Source organism: Miscanthus floridulus, chromosome 2 (assembly GCF_019320115.1).
Source record: "Miscanthus floridulus cultivar M001 chromosome 2, ASM1932011v1, whole genome shotgun sequence".
NCBI classification, from domain to species: domain Eukaryota; kingdom Viridiplantae; phylum Streptophyta; class Magnoliopsida; order Poales; family Poaceae; genus Miscanthus; species Miscanthus floridulus.
The window spans coordinates 112,198,488-112,222,464 of NC_089581.1; the positions used below are offsets into that span (position 1 = coordinate 112,198,488).

General features: G+C 45.5%; 2 protein-coding genes across 2 annotated transcripts; both read left to right on the top strand.

Annotated features, from left to right (window-relative positions):
• Window positions 1-1,257: 1,257 nt before the first annotated feature.
• On the top strand, window positions 1,258-6,262 carry LOC136527870 (ARF guanine-nucleotide exchange factor GNOM-like). Its single transcript, XM_066520726.1, has 2 exons — window positions 1,258-2,107; window positions 2,456-6,262. Exons 1-2 carry the CDS (start codon window positions 1,394-1,396, stop codon window positions 5,996-5,998), a joined length of 4,257 nt encoding a protein of 1,418 aa, XP_066376823.1. The 5' UTR covers window positions 1,258-1,393; the 3' UTR covers window positions 5,999-6,262.
• Window positions 6,263-18,364: 12,102 nt separating this feature from the next.
• LOC136527900 (expansin-B6-like) lies at window positions 18,365-19,659 on the top strand. The gene is made up of 3 exons (XM_066520758.1): window positions 18,365-18,622; window positions 18,700-18,809; window positions 18,978-19,659. The coding sequence occupies exons 1-3, from the start codon at window positions 18,454-18,456 to the stop codon at window positions 19,509-19,511; spliced, it is 813 nt and encodes a 270-aa protein (XP_066376855.1). The 5' UTR covers window positions 18,365-18,453; the 3' UTR covers window positions 19,512-19,659.
• The last annotated feature ends 4,318 nt before the right edge of the window (window positions 19,660-23,977 follow it).

Here is a 23,977-nt window from a genome sequence, read left to right on the forward strand (position 1 = left end):
TAGGTCCTCAAACTTGTTCAGCTGTGTCTACCCGGTCCCTAAATGCTATAAATATTGTAAACTTGTAAATTTAATATATATTTATAGAATTGTCCAAAAATTATAAATCTAATTTTGTTAGACTCCTGGTAATATGTACTTTCAATTGAAATAAAAGAAATCATCATGTACTTTTTATTTTTAACAATGTAGTTAAATGACTAAATAGGCATGCATATTTTTATAAATCCTAAAAATGTATGTGCATATTTAATTATTAAACTATAGAGTTAAAAATAGAAAGTACATAGTGATTTGTTTTATCCTAGTTTAAAGTACATGTTACCACAAGTCTAACAAAATCAGATTTATAATTTTTGGACAGTTCTATAAATATATAATGGATTTACAAGTTTATAGTATTTAGGAACTAGGATGACATAACTGAACAAGTTTGAGCACTTACACGGGTGATCTACAAGTTTAGGGACCTAAATTATACGGCCGAATAAGTTTGAGGATCTAAACGAGCGATTTTGAGAGTTTAGGCACCGTGATGACACAGATGAACAAGTTGGAGGATTTAAACGGTCGATTTATGAGTTTTGGAACCGAGATGACACAGCCGAACAAGTTCGAGGACCGCCAACGCATTTTACTCCTCTAAAAATATAAGAGCCAAACACGATTCAACTAATATATTAGCTAATACTGTAGCTTTGTTAATAAAGAAAACTATTGGTTAGTTTCCTTTTGATATTGTTACTAATATAATAGCATTAATGGATCTAAATAGGACCTGTGGTCAAATTGATGACGAAGGTTATATATAGGGATGAAAACGGATCAGATACGGACGGATATCACATATATTACATTTATTTTCATATTTCTATCTGGATTCGGATTCGAATACGGATAATGTCAACTATGCCGGATAGAATATGATTGGATATCGACATCATAAATATGTGATTTGAGTATTCGAATACGGATATGGTATCGGATGTTGAATATCTGAACTCGGATACGGACAGATTTAAACCCCTCTAAATAAATTCGGTTTCGAATACGGTCGAAAAATATACGTACCGTTTTCACCCTAGTTACATATACCAACTTTGTGAAGTTTGAGATGTAATTCACAGCAAGATTTCCAATGGAAGATGGAAAAGGATGTTCGGCCAAACAAAACCCGCCCAAAACCTGTATTTTTATTGTAAAAAGAAAAAGAAAAAAAAAAGCAAATAAAGAAACCCTCATGACTGACTAGGAGTTCTTCCAGATCCAGCCCTTGGCTCGCAGTACACCACAGCAGACCCAGATCTCAACGTGCCCCCTTCTCTCAGATCTCAATTCCCAAATGCCCTCGCCGTCGTAGCTGCACCCCGACCCCGCGCGCTCGCTCGGATCCATGTGCGGGCTCAGGGCAGCATCGCCGTCAGGCGCAGGATCCGATCACGGGGCGCCGCGACTGGCGATGGCGTGTGTGCTAGCGTCAGAGGCCGCCACGGTGCTCGCCGTCATGCGCCGCAACGTCCGCTGGGCGGGCGTCCGCTACGGCGGCGGCGACGGCGGCGCGGGCGACGACGAGCACCTCGACCACCCGCTCGTCGCGGGGCTCAAGGCTCTCCGCCGCCGCGCTGCCGCGTGGGGCCACGGTCGCTGGGCGGGCGTCGAGCCGCTCCTCTACCTCCGACCCTTCCTCGATGTCGTCCGCTCCGACGAGACTGGGGCGCCCATCACGGGTGCTGCGCTCTCGTCGTTGCACAAGATCCTCACCCTTGACCTCGTCGGGCCCGGCGCACCAGGCGCCGCCGAGGCCATGGCCGCCGTCGTCGACGCCGTCACGGCCTGCCGCTTTGAGGTCACCGACCCGGCGTCCGAGGAGGCCGTCCTGGCAAGGGTCCTGCAAGTGCTGCTCGCCTGCGTGCGCAGCCGTGCATCACCGGCGCTTGCCAACCGCCACGTCTGCACGATCGTCAACACATGTTTCCGCGTCGTGCAGCAGGCTGGAACCAAGGGGGAGCTACTGCAGCGTGTCTCCCGCCAGACAATGCAGGAGGTTATACGAACTGTCTTTGCCCGCCTGCTGGACATTGGTGTCACCGTGTTGTCCGACGAGCAGGTATGGAGCATTGTTATACTCGCTATTACTTTGCTCTGCTGATGAACATGGAAACTGCTGCGATACCAATCCTCCCTCAGCATAATAACTCATCTTACTCCTACTATGCTTATGTACATTGGTCTGAAGTGTAAACAAGTAAAGTGATCTAGCCTTTTTTGTCCTTCTTAGTTTGAACTAATTGTTGTTATTTGAGCAATATGATCACCTTGCAAATACTGACAGTCTGACACTAAGATCAGCTCTTGTTAGCTTGGAACCAAGCTTTTGTTAGTAGGAACTTGGAAGGCTCATGTCTTCCTGTACTAAATGGAATTTATTATTTTGCTGATAGCATTTGTTATGCAGGTTGCTGGTTGCAAGAACCAATGTTTGGGTGCTGAGGGGACAGAGAACGGGAAGAGTGACTATGTATGTTTGAATAGCTCAGGCGATGAGGTGGGAGATGGTTCTGGTGTTGTGCAAGACAAAGACTTGATGGAGCCCTTTGGGGTTCCTTGTATGGTAGAGATATTGCAATTCTTGTGCTCCCTCTTGAACATAGCAGAAGACATTGAGGTGAACCCAAGGATGAATCCAATTGACTTTGATGAGGATGTGCCGCTTTTTGCTCTGGGGTTGATTAATTCAGCTGTTGAGTTGTCAGCTTCTTCTATACACAGACATCAAAAACTTTTAGCATTTGTACAGGATGAATTGTTCCGCAATCTAATGCATTTTGGCTTGTCAATGAGCCCCCTGATCCTGTCGACAGTGTGCAGCATTGTATTTACTCTCTTTTACCATCTGCGCCATGAACTTAAGCTGCAAATAGAGGCTTTCTTCTCATGTGTTATCCTAAGATTAGCACAGAGTAGATATGGAGCAAGTTATCAGCAGCAAGAAGTTGCCCTTGAGGCTCTAATTGATTTTTGCCGGCAGAAAGAGTTTATGGCTGAGATGTATGCAAATATGGACTGTGATTTACAGTGCTCAAATATTTTTGAAGAGTTAGCTAACCTTCTGTCTAAGAGCGCATTTCCTGTGAACAGTCCTTTGTCAGCTTTAAATGTGCTTGCTTTGGATGGTTTGGTTGCTGTCATTCAGGCAATGGCACAGCGGATTGATAATGCACCTCAACATCATGAGCAAACAGTGCCAGAAATAAGTGAATATTTTCCTTTCTGGCAGTTGAAATGTGAGAGCAGTAATGATCCTGATCAGTGGGTTAAATTTGTCCACCAGCAAAAAAGCATCAAGAGAAAGCTAATGGTTGGTGTTGAACATTTTAATAGGGACAAAAAGAAGGGTTTTAAGTACCTACAAGGCATTCATCTTTTGCCTGAAAAACTTGATCCACACAATGTTGCTCTGTTCTTTAGGTACACACCTGGGTTGGACAAGAATCTTCTTGGGGAGTACCTGGGTAATCACGATGAATTCTCTATTCAGGTTCTTCATGAATTTGCAAGAACCTTTGACTTCAAGGATATGAATTTGGATGCTGCCTTAAGGCTCTTCTTGGAAACTTTCCGGCTTCCTGGTGAGTCACAGAAGATACAGAGAATTCTTGAGGCCTTTTCTGAGCGATATTATGAACAGTCACCACAAATGTTTGTTAATAGAGATGCAGCTCTGGTGTTATCATATTCTGTAATCTTGCTCAATACTGATCAGCACAATGTAAGGGTGAAGAAGAAGATGACTGAGGAAGACTTTATTAGGAACAATCGCCGTATAAATGGAGGAAATGATCTGCCAAGAGAATTCTTGTCAGAGCTTTATTATTCTATTTGCCGGAATGAAATCAAAACTATTCCTGAGCAGGGAGCTGGGTGTTCTGAGATGTCTTTCAGTCGTTGGGTTGATCTAATGTGGAGGTCAAAGAGAACATCAATGTACATTGCTTGTGACTCCTACCCTTTTCTTGATCATGACATGTTTTCTGTTATGGCCGGACCAACAGTTGCTGCTGTTTCTGTGGTTTTTGATAATGTTGAGCATGAAGAGGTTCTTACAGGGTGCATTGATGGCTTTCTGTCAGTGGCGAAATTGGCTGCATTCTATCATCTTGATGATGTTTTGAATGATCTTGTTGTGGCACTATCTAAATTCACCACTTTGTTGAACACTTCCTACATTGATGATCCTGTAACAGCTTTCGGGGAGGATACCAAGGCTAGAATGGCAACAGAAGCTGTTTTCACTATAGCAACTGCTTATGGTGATCACATACGCAGCGGATGGCGGAACATAATAGATTGTATTTTAAGATTGCATAAGATAGGACTTCTTCCTGATCGCCTCACTGGCGATACAGCTGATGATCAGGAATCCTCTTCAGAGCCATTACCCGGCAAACTTACTTCATCCGCTCCTCAAGTTTTGCCAATTAGCACTCCTCGGAAAACTTATGGACTGATGGGGAGGTTCAGCCAACTACTGTACTTAGATGCTGAGGAACCAAGGTCCCAACCAACTGAGGAGCAACTTGCTGCTCAGAGGAATGCTTCAGAGACTGTAAAGAAGTGCCAAATAGGTACCATCTTCACTGAGAGCAAATTCTTGCAAGCTGATTCGCTCTCAAATTTGGCAAGAGCCCTCATCCAGGCAGCAGGCAGACCTCAGAAAATCACCAGCTCACTTGATGATGAAGGCATAGCTGTCTTCTGCTTAGAGCTTCTAATTACTGTCACATTAAACAACAGAGACAGGATTGTTCTTTTGTGGCAGGATGTTTTTGAGCACATAACCCATATTGTCCAGTCCACGGTGATGCCCTGCAGCCTAGTGGAGAAGGCTGTTTTTGGGCTCCTGCACATCTGTCAGAGGTTGCTTCCCTATAAGGCAAACTTGGTAGATGATTTGCTGAGGTCATTGCAGCTTATTTTAAAACTTGATGCCCGTGTAGCTGATGCTTACTGTGAGAACATTACCTTGGAGGTCACACGGCTTGTCAAGGCCAATGCAACCCATATCAAATCCCAGATGGGCTGGCGGACTATCATTTCCTTGCTCTGCATCACGGCACGCCATCCTGATGCTTCTGATGCAGGATTTGAAGCCCTGGTTTTTATCATGTCAGAAGGAGCGCACCTCTCACCTGCCAACTTCATCCTTTCAGTGGAGGCATCAAGGCAGTTTGCAGAATCTCGGCTTGGGTCTGCAGAAAGATCTATCCATGCTTTGAACCTAATGGCAGACTCAGTTAACTGCCTTCTGCGATGGTCACGAGAGGTTAGAGAAGCTGGTGGAGAAGCAGACAGAATATTGGAAGGAATTGCTGAGATGTGGCTGCGGCTAGTGCAGGCTCTACGCAAGGTGTGCGTGGATCAAAGGGAAGAAGTGAGGAACCATGCGTTGTTATCGTTGCACAGATGCTTGGTAGTTGATGGAATATCAGTTAAGTCTTCAACATGGTTTATGGCATTTGACATTATTTTCCAGTTGCTTGATGAACTGTTGGAGATTGCTCAGAGTTACTCACCAAAGGATTTCAGAAACATGGAGGTGTCTCTCTTGCATGCTGTAAAACTGTTGTGCAAGGTGTTCTTGCAGTCACTTAAAGACCTCTCAGGACAGGGCAGTTTTGATAAGTTGTGGTGGGAAGTCCTTGACATGATAGAGAAGTTCATGAAAGTCAAAGTGAGAGGGAGGAGGACTGAAAAGCTACAAGAGGCTATCCCAGAGTTAGTCAAGAACATACTGATGGTGATGAAAGCGAGTGGGATCCTGTCAAAGATAGGTGCCAGTGAAAACAGTTTCTGGGAAGCAACATGGCTTCAAGTTAACAAGATTGCACCCTCTCTACAATCAGAAATTTTTCCTGACAATGAGGATGGCAGCACAACTCTAGTTGAAGAAAACAAATTGGGTACACAAGCGCAATCTGACCAGAACAATGATCAATAGGACATACTTTCTCCCATCCAATCAAGTTAGTTGCAGCTGGATCCTTTCAACTTTTTGTTCCAAAACCATACACATATGCTTGGCAGTTCTGCATGTGCCATTAGGAAGAGTAAGCTGGTATATTGTAATTTTCTTAGTTTATATATATAATTTTGTTATTGACAAGGTTGTTGCTTTGGGCTTTATTGTTGCAACACCAAAGTTGTATGATAAATACTGTGTTACTGGCCTTGGAGAATCAAAGCTTTTGGCTGTTAATTGTTATGACCCCGGCACCTGTGTACTGTACTAAAAAAAAAAAGGGCAGACCCAATGCCGGAGGCTCCCACATGAGTGGGGTCTGGGGAAGGGAAAAACTGAGGCAAGCCTTCCCCCGCAAAATCTACGGAGAGGCTGCATCGAACCCGTGACCTGGTGACTCAGTGAGACAGCTCTCGCCACTGCACCAGGCCTGCCCTTCACCTGTGTACTGTACTACTGTGGAAAATTGCTTATAGCAGTAGGTGCAAGGGTTTCCCCTTGCCATCATCTGGTGTTTCAAGGCATCCAATATGAATGTGCTCTTTAGCTATTTCATATATGGGTGATATATGCTGGATTGCTGGTTCATATGAATTTATTACCTGTGAATGTGAAAAAGCTCAATAAAGATGCCCTTGTTTTCCTTTATTTATTAGATAGAAGCCAGGCAGGAAGGACAAGCAGCTGACAGCATGCAATCTTCGTTGCTTCTGCTGCATTTTTGGTTCTTTTGCTTTATGTACCTCCTGCATTCCTTGTTTAATTTCTAATTATAATAATGTTTCATAGGCTCAAATGGGCATGCAGTGCTGTTGTCAAAATGTGCAAGCATGTTATTTTTTCTTACTGAAATTCCACTTATTTTCAGATTAAAGTTTCAGAGTGGCAAGTACTGAACAAATCAGATTTGGTTTGCAAACTTAAGGAAATTGCATACCTTTTCAGATTCAATTTGCAGAATTGGAAGAGTCTATTTATTATGTCGGAAGTCTTGTAGATAGGAATTATGGTTTAATTTATTCAGTATGCTAATGTTCATCCATTAGTAAGTAATCTAGAAGTATTTCGTTTTCGTTCCTCATGGCCGTGTAAATTAAAGCTTGCTTATGCTCTTTGGAATATTAGAATTGTAGCGTCACTGCAGAACTTGAAAAATGAAATGTGCATGATCTAATTGCAGGCTTTCTTAACTGAAAACTATGCATTATACAAAGGTAACCTTTCACATTGTTGAAAACTTCCAAATATGTGCATAATGCAGATCACTAAGAACCAAAAGTTGTTACTTCCTTCCCTTAAGAAAAAAAAAATGAGAGGAATCAAAAGAGTTTTGTGAAAAATGTATACATGGAGCCGCTGTGATAAAATCATTTTGGATTACTTATTTACTGCAATATGAATGTACTTGGAAGCAAGGCTTGAATGTCATGTCCGTTTCAACGTGTGTCTGCAGCACTCTAATGATCCTAGAAATCTAGCTGTTAAGTTTTTATTTCATTATTTGAAGGCCAAAAATTGTTCTTTGGTTCATTGTGGTTCAGCTGTCAAAACCAAATTTAATGTTTATGGACTGATGAATTGCCAGATGCATGTTTGTTGCAACCTGATTCATGCCAATTCTTGGGTAACAACATGAACATATAGAGCTTTTATTTGTGATGTGCTTCTTATCTGGATTAGCTTTGTCGGTCCATGTAAGGTACTGAAGTAAGCAAACTTTGTTGCACAGACTTGCCATTAGATTTAACATTGAACAGACATTTGATGATTCCTGCTTTCTTGTACATACAAGAAATTAAAAAGATGCACATGTTTCGCTGTTCTTAGCAAAAGGTTATCCAGTGATGAATTAGCTGAAAGCGATGCTCATTTTTCTGTGGGATTAGCAACTCATATGCCATAGATTCTGGCAATGAAGTATCATAACTTGTAAGTTAAAATTCATTTCGTCAACTAGACCCTTTTTCATAAGAGCGATGCTAACGTACATAAGTTCATTTTCTCTAGCGTGTTTTTTTTTTTGAAAGTAACATTTTCTCTAGCGTATAACTCCTTGCTTTTCTTGATGGCACATGATCTAGATTGTTTAATCCAATTCCTCTCATGAGTCCCGTAAAGCCATTGACAGTATGAGCATAATACCTCTGTTCTCATTACTAAAACAAGCTGGGGTGCAGCAAAGACGCTTGCTGAAAAACCATAGATAGATGTGTGGTAAGCTTATTGGCTGCAATTCCACGATTCAGATGATTTGACCTTGTAACAAAACCATGTGACTGTGTGAGGTTTGTGCAATCACGAGTTATGGAGGTGATCATTAGATTGACTTTTCGTGCTCTTGCAACCCACCCACCTTTACGTTGACTAGCGCGCGCGGGCGCGGCCGACGACATTTTGCCCTCTCCCCCGGCCTGTCTCCGCGATCGTGGGCGGCCAGGAAACTTGCGGGGGGCGCCTGCTATGCTTGCGCACGCACACAGCAGCACGGGCCGCACCCTTGCTGCTATACGCTAGCCCCGCCGCGTACGCTACACGTGAGCGACGCCGGCGGCGCGCGGCTACGGACAAGGACAACGCGTACCTTGCTGCACTGCGATGCCATAAACAGACTAATTCTTGCGTGGTGTAAGCAGAGTATTGCACAGCGCACAATCTGGTCAGTCCTATTAGAATTTGAAATGCCTGGAAAGTAGTTTAGAAAATCGACCAAGTTGATTCGATACAAGTCTTTTCCTCTCGTGATAAAGTAGTCCACCGATCATAGCTCATGCATAGGATATTAGGATTCATCGTGACTGCTGTAAATCGTAGGCAGCGTTAGACGTTCTTAATACCCACTAGCTTAAAGAATTCAGGGGTCAGATGTACGAGACGTCGATGACAAGCCTTTACGCGCCGTTCTGTTTTCACAGCGCGCGCGGATCGTACATCCGTTCACACTTCATCTGCGTGCTCGTTGCACGCAGCTAACCTAGCATGTGCAGCACAATCGTAAAGGAACAATAATACGTCTGTCATGATTGATTTCCATGATCCGAAGATTCAATAACGTCTAGAGCGTTTAATCGGTCCGCCGGCCGTCCAGTTTTTTTAAATTGCTTGTGCCCGCTACCTCCCTTTGTTAGTGAAAATGAACGGGATGTCCGTATGACTCCGGGCTGGGTCAATTGGAGTTAACACTAATTAAGGTTCCAAGTACAACGGTGCTCTTAAGATAAATCTAGATGGGGACGGGTTCCGATCTTCCGTCAGATTTAAGATAACCATCGATTTAGTCGGAGAGCGACATACTGATCCGGCTTCATATCATAAAGACCCACTCCCTACAATCTTAGCAACAGATCTTCTCTGGTTATCAACCGTTTCACAATCCGGTTGACCTCGTCAAGAAGGCTAATCCCTGCTGCGAATCGAAGAATACAAACAAGAACAAGATAACACGCAACTCAAGTGAAGTGACGATTGCAGATATATGATTAAGATATCAAATATGGGGTTTCACAAACCGATAATGACGACTGTTTAAAGACAGATTAATTTAAAGCAAAACCCAAACTCTAACGTAGGCGGCGGCTACTGTATATATAGCCGAAGGGGCGTGCAAACACTCTTATTCACGTCCCTAAGGACCCCAGCATGTTACAAGGCCCAAACAATCCAAAAGACGGCGACACAGCGCCCTAATAGATTTTGGACGTCAACTTATTTCGACGATTCTAATTGATTTCAATGGAATTTTAATATGGGACCACTTTCATTGGATGCCTTATCAAATTATCTTTACATCCATAAGTGGATCGTCGAAAACGGAGTCCGTATACGATCTGGACGTCCGTTTTACTATACGCTGCTCCTGGAGTCTGAGATGGACTTGAACTTGACTTGGATTGAGCCTCTAACTTAGCTTGGATGCCCTTTTTGCTCCTAAGGTGGTGGCCAAGGAGGAGGATGTCCTTGGGTATCTCTTATGTGTTCTCCATCTTCTTGGGGCGTGCTCCAACTTGGGCCTGGATTCCAAGTGTGAATAACAAGCATGTGACGTCGTCGTAGCACCCGATAGAAACAACGATAGAATGTCTTGATGATTTGAAGACCTTGCTGACGCGATATTGAGGTGGAACTAGATCTATTTGACAGAGTGCTCATGGACCTCAAACTCACTCCGGATGAAAGAGTTATGGCCTTCCCAATGGAGTGTTGTCGGGCTGTCGATGACCTGAAAGTTCAACTTTGATGGACTTAGACTTTGAGACACATTTGTACCTACAAGTAAATAATGACATGTACATGTGGAACCAAATGAATTGTACCAAAAAATCACTCTACAAATATAGGAATGAGCTCACCTTATAATCAATGATCATATCCGAAAGTGTCATGTCCTCATCATCCTCCTCTTCTTCACAGCAAACCGTCCTCGGTTTGAATTTAGATGGAGGACAGGTCGTAAGAAGTAGCCAATATTGCTCTCATTCTTGAAATTTAACATGTTTCTTTATAACAAAACTTGGAGATCTCGACATGACATGATTATATCTATTGTAGCCCTCTAATTGATCATATTATTGCACAATAAAAGGAGATTTTAGATTTGGACAAATATAAACTCGGTGTACCATATACTCCCCATTATATTTATATTTGCTAATAAAGTAATATGTACATCCAGACAACCACGACAATTCAGCAACTATTTAGAGCACACAGAGTATCAAACTCAATATAACCCAATGTATTTAAAGAAGACAACAATTTTAGTTTATCTCTTTCAGTAGCAATTGAAAGCAAATGTTTATTGTCAACATAAGTATTTGGTTCTAAAACAAAAGCATCATGCTCACTCACTAGTTGTGGCATAGGTATAATAAAACATTGTCACGCGACTCTTCTTTATCACTAGCATTATTAGAACTATTGTTTTGTGACAAAGGTAATTCAGATTTAGTGTCCACTAAATGTTGCTCTATTATAGCATGAGTGGTGGACAAATTCAATACATCATCACTAATTTCAACAATATCAGATTTTGTAGCAAGCATAAAAGAACCTTTTAATTCGGATACTTGCTTATTTTTAGATTTAACATCTAATTCTTTCTTTCCATTAGCAACTCTATCTCCATTAGTTTGTACAATTTCATCATGGTTTAAAGTTTTACCAGACTTCAAAGTGTGTGTGGGAGGTGGTGGTAGTGAAGATGCTGTTGCAGGGACGGAAGCAGCCACTCACCTTCTTATCGCAGTTTCAACCTTCGCAAATGCTTGCTCCACCCTTGCTAAAACTTAGTTGAGGTTGTCGCCAATGTTGCTCTGGTTCGTTTGCTGACATCCCTGCAATTTTTTTTCTGCTAGCATAGCAAGCTAAAACAAACGGTTGACATTACAAAATTTTTTATGATAAACAATATCATGTATTTCATGCCTCAAACCACCATAAAAGCGAACAATTTTATCTTCCATATTCTCTACTATCCCACAACGTATTGCACACTTTTAAAACTCTGCATAATATTCCTAGACAGACATATTGCCTTGCTCTAAGCGTTGCAATTTCTCACGTCATTTACGTTTATAAGGAGGAATAAAACGATCACGCATTGCTGATACAAATTGCCTAGTTCTCGCCACCAGAATTAGGTTGTTGATATCCCACAACGTATTGCACACTTTTAGTATATCCCATGATTTAGGTTGTTGATACAAATTGCCTAGTTCTCGCCACCAGAATTAAGCAAAATATTTGAATTCACTAGTGGCGTGTTTAACTCTATGTATCGTAGGAATTAGGTAAGAATTAAACTCTTGTTCTACGGCTATCTCCCAATCAAAATATTTTTCTTCATCATAAAGTCCAGAATAGGATGGTACGGTCAATTTACCTCTCATACCTTGATGATTATAGTCTATATGTGTTGGCTGATTGTACTTCATTTGGTCCATCCTTGTAAACTTCTGGTCCATGATTTCCTACAATTCACTCTTAAATAGAAATTCGTTGTTTGATATTGTTAGAAATCAAAATAAATGCCCTATCAACTGTTTATGGGTTGGTGGAATCACACTCTCACACGTCTTAACAAGTTCTTACAAGGTTCTTACCAACGTAAAGCAGTGGATGATACAACCGGTGACTGATTCGTGATACCTGTGAGGACGTATCACTAAGATTGTAAGATTCTTTTTCTGTACCGATCTGAAGTATATATGAAGCTTGGGAGACACACAAAGAGAAATAATTTATATATGGCACACAAGTCAGTAACAGATAGCAATATGAAATAAATGTCCAAAGCACTTGTCCTAATTGTTGGCCTATACATGTTCCTAGCAGCAGTGGCGACAAACAAGGGAGTGAAACAAGTATGAAAGGTAGCAACGAAAATATGGACAAGGCAAAAGGCACCACAAATAATAGAGCTATTGAGAATTCCTTATATGCACCTTTTCTCTTCTCTCTTCTCTTTTCTTTTACTATTTTCTTTTTTTTGGTCAAAACTTTCTTTGCTTTTGCACTTCTGATATTTTTTTCTCAGCAAGGAGTACACAAGAATAAACCATAAAAAAGTTGAGCTCAATTGGATAAAAGATGTGGCCTATAGAAAATCATGATTGTGATCTAAAAAACATGCCAAAACTTGTGGGCCCAAAAACTTGATTTTTCTGATCGAATTTCACAAATCTAATTTTTGCGAACCTAGGCTTGCTTGGATGAAACTGATCTAAAATTTTCTGGAGTTCTTCGTGGATATAAAATTCGCCCTGTTTTAAGTTTGGATACAAAAGTTATGACTGTTTTATGGAAGACAGTCTGAATCAAGGTTTTAGTGAATACAAGATGCAAACCGATGGTGTTATGGGATAGCGACGGGTGGAGGGATCAACACAAAGTAGAAAAAGAACACAATCTAAACCAGCAACAAGACCTTGACCTAGGACATAAACTCAACACGGTGGACTTTGAAACTGAATCATGCAAAGACTATGGCGTGGGTGGTTCTATGACAGGAAACAAATATGACAGTGCACTATGGGACGAAGAAAAAAACACTCGAACTAATGGTAAGATGCGAACTTGACAGTATACCTAAAGCGCTGATACCACTTGATGGGGACGGAGTTCTCGATCTTCCGTCAGGTTCAAGATAACTATCGATTTGGTCGGAGAGCAACACATCGATCCGGCTTCAGATCACAAAGACCCGATCCCTGCAATCTTAGCACCATATCTCCTCTGGTTATCAACTGTGTCACAATCCGATTGACCTCGTCTAGAAGGCTAATCCCTGCTGCGAATCAAAGAACACAAGCAAGAACAAGATAACACACAACTCAAGTGAAGTGACGATTGCAGATATATGATTAAGATCTCGAATGTAGGGTTTCACAAACCGATAATGGTGACTGTTTAAAGACAGATTAATCTAAAACAAAACCCAAACTATAATGTAGGTGGCGGCTACTGAATATATAGCCTAAGGGGCATGCAAGCACCCTTATTCACGTTCCTAAGGACCCCCAGCATGTTACAAGGCCCAAACGGCCCAAAAGACGACGACGCAGTGTCCTAACAGATTCTAGACGTCAACTTCTTTCGATGATTTCCATTGATTGCAATAAAATTTTTATGTAGTACCACTTCCATTGGATGCCTTATCAAATTATCTTTTAATCCATAAGTGGATCGTCGAAAACAGAGTCCGTATGCGATCTGGGCGTCCGTTTTACTACACGTTGCTCCTGGAGTCCGAGATGGACTCGAACTTGACTTGGATTGGACCTCCAACTTGGTTTGGATGCCCTTGCTTGGCTACTAAGGTGGTGGCCAAGGAGGAGGACGTCCTTGGGCATCTCTTAGGTGTTCTCCATCTTCTTAGGGCATGCTTCAACTTGGGTCTGGGTCCTAAGTGTGAATAACAAACCCGTGACTATGTCGTAGCACCCGATAGAAACAACGGCATAATGTCTTGATGATTTGAAGACCTTGCCAACGTGATATTGAGATGAGACCAGATATATTTGAAAGCTTATCAAATAAGCTTTCCATCAAGTGCTCATGGACCTCAAACTCACTCCGGATGAAAGAGTTATGGCCTTCCCAATGAAGTGTTGTCGGTGGCTTTCACCCACCTATAAACTAAGTTTTTTTTTCTCATAAAAAAAACACTAAGTTTTGCAACTAGACTCAATTCTATCACTAACCTATATCAAGCTACTCTATAAAAAGTAAAAGCACACAATGAATGAGGAGCAAGGAATACACATATTTTTGCTATGAGGATATGTTAAACTCAAAATTATTTTTAGAACCAATAAACTCAAAATTATTCAGTAGATCCTTTTTAACAATGTCAATTAGGTATCATAACTAAATGGATCCTAGTTGTTCAATCATTTGATAACTAAAGTCATCCTTTGCTAAAGAGAAATGATCACTATGGGTTAAGACTTGTGATGATCAAGAGACACAAACTCATAGCATAAAGATCTATGCCATGGTATTTTGGTGGGAAATGCACCATCTGTCCATGCTGAAGTTCCACAGAGACTCTAGTCGAAGTCGAGTGAGCAACTTACTATAAATTTTGGTCATTTCGAAGTCTCTTCCAGTCAATATGATGTCGTATTCATTATAGAGCTTGCTCGCTAAGGATGGGCTCTCCTCGTCCTAAGAGAAAGCCCGGTCTCTGCTCCACACCAAGTCAGAGGGTTGAAGATGCCGATGAGCCAAAAACCCTAAGGAGCAAATGCACCTCACGTACAAATGGGCTTCACTCCTTAAACCATCAACAACTTCACTCCTTAAACCATAAACAACTGGAGCTCACTTTCTTCTAGACCTATAACAGTACTAATCCCTCACCCACTCACTCACACTTGTGCTAATCATCTTGATGGTCATTCTTAGCACTTTGGCATCTTGGTTCTTCTCAAATGTATATGCCTTCTTATAGGAACTGTACCAACCTCAAATAGCACCACGGCACTACCAGATTGGTGGTGTACGCGGCTGAAAGCACACGGGAGTTAGCTTCTCTAAGCACACGTACACGGAAATCATCCGTCGGAGGCCTTTATTTGGGAAATTTCAGATGTGCTGAGTGCCTTTTGTTTGTTTGATCGGAGGATTCTGAATTCCCTGTGCCTGATCTGTTTACTCGGGGTGGGAAATCATCACTCAAATAAGTAGATATTAACGGCAGTTTCATTACATTAATGGCTAAGTTCACCTAGTATTTTCTTGTCACTTCAGCACTAAGTGTTTTGGTCACTTTTGCACTCGGAAATCACATTCACCAAATGCAATCACAAGGCTCCACGTGCACATTCACCAAGTTCCAGAGTCATGCATATCTTTTCGAGAGAAGTTTAGGATCACAAGGGATTTATTCCGTGTGTTTGTTACGAATGCTCGGAAAGCCCTACCGCACAGAGAGAAATTGCAAATTCTAGTGGTGTAGAAGGGATATAAATAGCTTCATTGACAAAAACTAGCTGTTGCGCTGATGGTTACAATTTTTCATACTCAAAAGTAAAAGGCAAGCCTCAGTCTCCCCCCGCGTCGTCTCCCCAAGCGAGGCGACTCGGGGGCGACCACACCAGCGCCGCCCCAGGCCTCCCCCCCCCCCCCCCCCCCCTCCCCGCCTTCCCCCCCCCCCCCCTCGGCCGCCGTCGTCGCCCTACGGTGTGTGGCGGCGGCGGCCCGAGGCGACCCCGAAAATTTGGAGCCGTCTGTAGCCCCTCCTACTCCCCCTCCCTCCCTCCCCCTCACCCCTCCACCTCCCCATCTCCCCCCTTCTCCGGTGAGGTAGCGCGGCCAACTGGCTGGATCTTGGCTCCCTGGGGCCGGATCTGGTAGCTACACCTTCTGGAGCGTGCTCCTGGCTCATCGCGCCTAGGGCCAGGGTTGGCGGCGGCCATCAGCTTTTCGGCAGCAAGGACGGTCGCGGCGGGCGGGATGCTCCAGATCCGGGCCCGCTGGCCTCAGATCTGGCGACCGATGCCACAGATCCGGCACGCGGTGGGTGAAAGGCCACGGCCACCGACGTGCGTGCTGGCCGTTGACGCGGCGCCGTTGATGGCCGGCTGCTGCACCACGGCGCACCCCTGGGCCCGAACACTGCTGGGCTGGGTGGATGTGGCGACGCGTCCGAACTCGCTGATCTGGCGGCCGGTGGGAGGTCCTCGCCACTTCCCCGGCTTGCTCCTGCTTCTACGAGTGGGACCGTGGCAGGGCAAGGGCCTGCGGCCAGATCTGGCCGGTCAGGGCTTCGGCCGGCGGCTGTGCCTTGGTGCCCATTCTGTTGGTGTGGTGGCGCCATTGTGGGTGCCATGGGGCCTGCTCTCATGGATGTCCAGAGTTGGGGTGTAAACCCGCCCGGTTCCTCTGTGGAACCAGGCCAACGGCGGTGACGCATCATGCGCCATTTACCTTCCTGAAGGCGTCGTCGATGATTTTGGTGTTCCGGGGTAGGTTACAGTTGAAAGACCTACTCGTGTGCTTCTCCAGCGATGCTGGCGTCCGTGGATGTCAATATCCTTCATGAAGGTATCGCTGGTGCACTTCTGCAGCACGCCTTATGCTACTCTTGCCGGAGCCGCTATGTCGTCTGCTATGCCTCTGTGTGCTTCAAGCTCATCTTCGCTTTGGTCTGTCTATCTCGGGTGTTGGTGTTGCCGCAGTCGTGTATTTCTTCGCAGCGGCTACCTGGTCGCTGGCGGATACGTCGCCTTCTTCGCAGCGCCTACCTGGTCGCTGGCGGATACTTGTTCTTCTTCGCAGTGGCTACCTAGTTGCTGACGGATACGGTCGCCTTCTAGTTCGCAGCGGCTACTTGGTCGCTGGCGGACATGTTGCCTTCTCCTTCAAAGCGGCTACCTGGTCGCTTTGTGGATGGATGTTGTGCTCTCCGCAGCGGCTACCTGGTCGCTTGTGGATGGATGCTGTGCTTTCTACCGGTGGATGCTTTGCCACCACGGCTTCACCCACCCTCTGTTGACGACCATTGCGCTGATGTATTTTTCTTGGCAGGCATAGTCAGTTGGTCTGTTGTGGTGGAGGTTCCCCTCCTGTTTTCTTACTGTTCGTTTGTGTTTTTGGGATTCCGTCGGTAATCCTTGGATTACTTGGGAGTCATTTGTATCCGTATTTTGGCCTTTCTTATGGCCTTTCCTCTTAATGAAAAACGGATAAAAGATCCGATCGAGAAAAAAAAGTAAAAAGCATCAAATTTTCCTCGTGAACACCAAAATATCTGAACACTGGATAACCCTATGCTAAAAGATATATTAACACCTGACTTGCCTATGAGTTTCTTTTTTAGACGTGGCACAATGTGTGGTACGCACGTATAGCAACCCAATGACTAAGGATATAAGCCATTACAAATGTCATCTTTTCATATTGCATCCTTATAATCTATGATGAGCCCTGTAAATCACATAATTGACAAACATGTTAAACATAATATCTTACGTGACTCAATTATTAAAATCATGAAGCATGACTTACTCGGGCTACGTTTGCTACACTTAGGGCCTGTTTGAATCATCTCCTCTAAACTTTAGAGCTCTTTAAACTTTATAGCACTTAACTCAGTTTTGAGCTCTAAAGCTCTATGGTAAGGTGGACTAAAATTTAGAGCTAACTCTAAATCACTCGTTTAGAGACTTAATTTAGCTCTAAAGTTTAAGGCCTAAAGTTTAGAGGGATGAATCCAAACAGCCCCTTAGCCAAAGGGCACTGGTGAGGTTTTGGGCGATGCAAATTTATTGATATAACTGTACAAATTTGTTTGATTTTAAGAGAAAAAAGGGATATTTTGCTTTTTTCAATTCTGAAATACATATTGTCTCGTTGTCAACGAATACGTAGACTACATTAAAAACCTAGTTAGCTGAAAATATCACATCAGTGACTCTAACTTAGGTAGAAACCTAAATTCGAGCATGTAGCAGTTATTCAAAACTAAATGCGAGCACGCCACGGCAATCGTACTAGATTAAAAATGCGATCATAGTTTTTAAAGATTAAGGAAATTTTTCTGGCCACCGCACCGTATAGAGAACGAAACTGCAAGATTCTAATTTTACCAATCATTGCCAGGGCTTCACTTCCCAATGGTACGAGCTGCAATACATGATCCCATTCTGCAACTGCCGGCAGCAGGGGTCGCCAGCCGCCTACTCCATTTCGCCTGGTGGCCATGTGACCTTACACCTCTAGCACGGCAAGCCCAGCGTACGCGACGAGCCAAACGGCGACCCTTGATGCAATTCGATCAACCCGGCCGGCTTTCGCCTGCCTATAAATGCACCGGCAGTGTCGTCCTCCGGTCGACCAACAAAAACACCGACGACCGAACATCCAAGTACAAGTACTCGCTAATCTTGAAAATTGTAAGTGACTAGCTGCCTAGCTGGTTCCATCGAACTGAGATGGCCGCCGCCGCCGTGATCTCCATCTCCTCCTCAAAGGTGGCTGCACTCGCTGCACTGTTCGTGGTGCTCGCGATGTACGCCGAGGCGGCGAGCCCCAACGGCGGCTGGCAGGCGGCCAAGGCCACCTGGTACGGCGCGCCCAACGGCGCCGGCCCTGACGACAACGGTACGTGCGTACACGGTGCGTGCTAGTGCTACTACCAATGCCCGTGTGCATGTCTGACGTTGTTGTGTGATCTGCAGGTGGCGCGTGCGGGTTCAAGAACACCAACCAGTACCCGTACATGTCCATGACGTCCTGCGGCAACCAGCCGCTGTTCAAGGACGGCAAGGGCTGCGGCGCATGCTACCAGGTAGTAGAATACTCTATAAATCAATTACTAGTTAATCTAGACACTATTTTACTATTAATTCGCAGTCCTGGTGAGTTAATTTGATCATCGGTCAACCGTAGCAGTAATAACCCTTTAATATCCTCGATGCTGACGACGTTCTTGACTGTCCAATTGAAAATCCATCAGATACGGTGCCTCAATAGCACCCACGATGCTTGCTCCGGCAGAGCGAAGCGTGTGATCATCACCGACATGAACTACTACCCGGTGTCCAAGTACCACTTCGACCTCAGCGGCACAGCGTTCGGCGCCATGGCCAAGACCGGGCTCAACGACAAGCTCCGCCACGCGGGCATCCTCGACATCCAGTTCCGGCGGGTGCCCTGCAACTACAAGGGCCTGAACGTCAACTTCCGCGTCCAGGTGGGGTCCAACCCGAACTACTTCGCGGTGCTGGTGCAGTACGCGGGCAAGGACGGCGCCGTGGCGCAGCTGGACCTGATGGAGACCGACACGGCGACCGGCAAGCCGACGGGCGTGTGGACGCCGATGCGCGTGTCGTGGGGCGCCGTCTGGCGCCTCGACACCAAGCGCCCGCTGCAGCCGCCCTTCTCGCTGCGCGTCCGGAACGGCTCCGGCAAGACGCTGGTGGCCAGCAACGTCATCCCGGCCTACTGGAAGCCGTTGACCGACTACCCCTCCTCCGTCCAGTTCCCCTAGCCGCACGCTGCGATCACCGTCACCCGATCATTGTTATTCGTCCGATTAGTTATATTGCTTAATTATGTGTTGTCGTTGTACGTACGTGTCTTGAGATGCGTGGGATAATGGAGGAGGCAAGATCTCCCGCCCACCATCGCAACATTTGAAATAATAACATGCTGTTTGTTTATTCGTACTCCTACGTACTTTAGGGCTGTAGTCTGTAGCTGTAGGAGTATATACTTCGCGCCCCAGTGCGCCGTGGGCTGTTCTCGTCCTTCGCCGCAGGTCCGGCTCAGGCACTCGCTTCCCCTTTGGGCCTTTGGCCTTTGCAGCCGCCCCATACCGGCAACCAGTGATCACATTGCCGCGCGGCCGGTTTATACTTTTTTTTTATCGTCCAAGCAGGCTCTAAGGCCTTGTTATTGAAACTATAGGCTCGGCATACCAAACTTTTTACAAACTTTGGGATGGGGCTTGTCCAGAACTCCAGATACAAGACTCACCCGGGTCCTAACTCATCCCCATACTAGCTAATTCATGCGCTACGGAATTACATATTCTAGGAATAAGGATAACATCGTTACATACAAAATGATCTTGTAGGAGATCCCGAGTATCCCAGATCAGCTTCCCGCTAAAGCCAGGTCCATAGACGATGTGACGAGAGCTTGTTGTAGAAGCGATGAGTCCACCTCTAATTGAATTCGAGAGATCCCAAGGTCTGTTGCTGCTTGCAAAGCTTTGGCACACACAGAGGCTTCAGCAGTCAGAGCATCCGGCACTGCAGCTAGCCGGCCCGCCCCAGCAATGACGGCATCACCTTGGTCATGCATCTCTGATAACGAAGCCCCAGCCGCCCTTAAACATTCCTTGAACAAAGGCGCCGTCGCTACTAATCTTTAGGCTGCGCTTTCCGTGGTATTCGTAGCCTCCCGACTCGCGTTTGCGCCGTAGCGACGGGCGCGCGCGCGTGGGCGGCCGGGTTACTTGTGCACGCACGGCGGAACGGGCTGCTTGCGGAATAAAATCCTATAAAAAACTTTAGGAATAAAGAATTCGGTTGCTACAAATCTTATGAAATTCTTATAAAATGGCTTGTTTCATAGGAATTTTGGAGGAATTCTACCAAAAGACGAAAATTCAAGGAAACTTTCTCTTATCGAATTACTGTGTTTTTTCCTGCGCTCCATCCAAACGTTTGATCTTGTGTTTCATGTATTTTTTTGATATATGGAATTCAATATATATTCAGGCATTTAATTTCATTTTTCCTATTCTATGTGAATCTTGCGTTCCAAAGGGACCCTAACTATGATCATAATCGTAAGATTGTGTGGGGGCTGCACTAGGAACTCATGCATTCGAAGGTTGCTTCTAATTGCATTGGTGGGTTTGTTTCCATACGCAACTTCATAGTCAAATCAATATTTTTTTGGTAGAATTTGTATCAGCAAGTGCCTCATTCCAAACACATGCGAAAATGTAAGTGTAATTTGGGTTTGGGTGGTTGCAAAAAATGTATTGTATGAAAAAATGATTCCACTAAGAGTATTATATTTTTGGTGCCCAGAACCTACCACATTATCTAGTCAGGTCTTTCTGGTTGGCCTCAGCCACCTCTGGCCACCATTGGTTGGCCTCCAGCCACCTCTGGCCACCACTACCCATCTCCATTCGGCCCATTGCCACTAGACGCCTGCAAGAGCCGGCCGGGATAGCCTGCTAACTACCATGGGTAGCCACCATGGGCCACAACAGCACCATGGGTCAAGCTACTGGTCAAACGGGGAAGGCTGCTAACAACAAAGCATCGGCTAGAGGTGGCCACCGACCGGCTAGGGCATAGGAACTTGAACATGTAATCAATTTTTGCCAAGCAACATGTTGGAAAATGCTGGTTGGACAGCCAATAGGGGTAAAAATATTTGATGCAACATGGCACTAGTTTTGGGCAATCCATAAAATAGAGCAGTGATTTCTGTTGTTGTTTTATGGGAGCCTTCTCCCTATACCCACCCAAAATCAGCTTTTGGCGGTGATTTAAGTGGTTGGAGTTGCTCTTAGGGCAGTCCCAATGGTGCATTGATGATGGTTTCTATCCTCATTAAATGACTTGCCACGTAGGCAAAATGCTGACATGGCAACGTAATTAATGAAGAAAGAGAGCAAAAATCATAGAAATGGTTTCTTCATGAAGAAACCAGGTCTACTCTTGACCCAATGCACCAAGAAACCATGAAATCGCCATTGGGGAGAAACCACCAGTTTCTAGGGAGCTCGTGTCGCACTCCCATTGGAGGAAAAGATAGAGTTGGGAGAGAGAAAGAGAAAATAGTTATTACTCATAGAAACCATGGGTTGGAAAGCAGTACTTTTTTGGTGCGGTATCCTATGTTATAGAAACTACTAGTTTCTTTCATTGGGACTGCCCTTACCGGCTAACTTCTATACACCACTCACCCATCTTCCTTGTGACATTGTATATCATTTCCAAAACAAAATAAAACAAGTGTTGGTCACTACCATTCCTTCGTATTATTTGATGCTTGGGTTGGTTGATCTCAAAAGTAAATGTACGCTAAACTCATGTTGTCATGAAACTCAGAACCTTGTTTTCCAATGAGATCTGACACTAATAAGTTTGATAACTTTCTAAAATTAACTAAGTAAAATAAAGAATAGTGGGCCTTTTCGACCCCAGTGTTGCTCCACTAGGGCAACTCGCGTAGACGTACACCACCTAGTGACACCCCTCCCTTTGCTAAACCTGCCTCTCCCCCGCCGAATGCCATGCACCTGCAAATGGTGGCAGGGAATTTTCTTCCTTTAGGTGGTGGCTGAGAGCTCCATGTTGGTGGCTACTTGTGCGTCGTGAACATCCAGTGGCTAGAGGCATGGCCTCATAGCTTTGGCGAGCGACTTGCTAGATCTGAGGCCTGCATGCGGAGCTTCAGTAGGATCTAGATCCGGTGCTAGATAGTTTCTTCAGGCCGGGCATCATCCTCCCTCTCAGCTATAGGGCGCCATTCTTCTCGAGGCTAGCCTCGTCTCTTTGATCATCGTTGGGCTGCTATGCCCTCTGACGGCAAGTCGGATTCATAGTGATGGATGGGGTTGCAGCCACGGGATGGTGAGGTGCTGACACAATGGCAAGTGTGTGAGAGGAGGGCATGTCCAATGACCTCAATGCGTGGGTGAGCAGGTGGAGTGGGGGTTGTTGTGCATCGGTTCGGAGGTGCCATGGCTACTACAAGCAATGGAGGGGGTTGCCTCTAGGGTGTGGCGCGTCCTCCTATGCTTTTTGTCGGGTATAAGTATTATGGATACCCAGAAGAAGGAAGCTAATGGCCGTGAACACTAACTCCCTCGAAGGGTCAAAAACGTATCTTGGTCTCATCCGGCCCCGAGGGCACGGGCTCTGTCTCGCCCAACCTCAAGGATGCGGGATCCGGGTCACCCGACCCCAAGGGCGCGAGCTCCATCTCGCCCAACCCCTCGGGCGAGAGCCCCGTCATGTCCGATCCCGAGGGCACGGACTCCGCTTCGCCCGATCCCGAAAGCGCGGGCTCTGCCTCGACCGACCCCAAGGACACGGGTTTCGTCTCGCTCGACCCCTCGGGCGCGGGCTCCGCCTCACCCGACCCCGGGGACACGGGCTTCGCCTCGCCCGACGGAGGTCCGTACCACCCCCAATCACTACGGGTCTAAAAGTACGAATCCAGGGTCAAACTTATGACACCAGAAGCGGAGCAAGCACGTCTAGACATGACCCGCGGCCACTAAGGGCCACGTCTGAGGACGCACGTCACCAACATCGGACATGCCGGCGCTGTGCTACCTACTCCCCGTACGCCCTCTAGCGGAGGCGTCAGCGAGCCATACCGTCCGCTGGGACGGGATGGAGCGCCACGACCGGCTGATGACGCCCATGTACGGCGCCAGTGACGAACAGGGCCGCGACGTGGAGCCGTCCCTGTCGTCATCTACAGGGCCGGCGGGACCCACGTAAAGGAGATGGATGACGTTGCAATCCCAGAAGCCTTCCTCTCCTCGTCTCTCTCTCTCTCTCTCTCTCTCTCTCTCTCTCTCTCTCTCCGGTGTAACCTGCATCTTCTCCTTCATCTATAAAAGGGGAAGTAGGGCGCCCCACGGGGAAAGGGGAGGCATTCCCACACATCTAACATGTCTAAGCGGCTGAAGGCTTAGGCGCTCGATAGTAAAAAGAGAGCTCAACCGGACTCACTCTTTTCACCAGAAACTTGGGACCTTCTCTCTCTCACCTGTTTGTAACCCCTACTACAAACCAAGTACCTGTAATACGAGCAGCAGCAGACTGGATGTAGGGACATTCCGCTCGAACCAGTATAAATCCTTGTGTCCTCCGAGCACAGTCATCCGGGTCAGACGCTCAAAGTAAAAATTTACTAGCCGGTGATTCGAAACACCGACACTTCTCTTGTCATGATTGATGGTGGATCTGG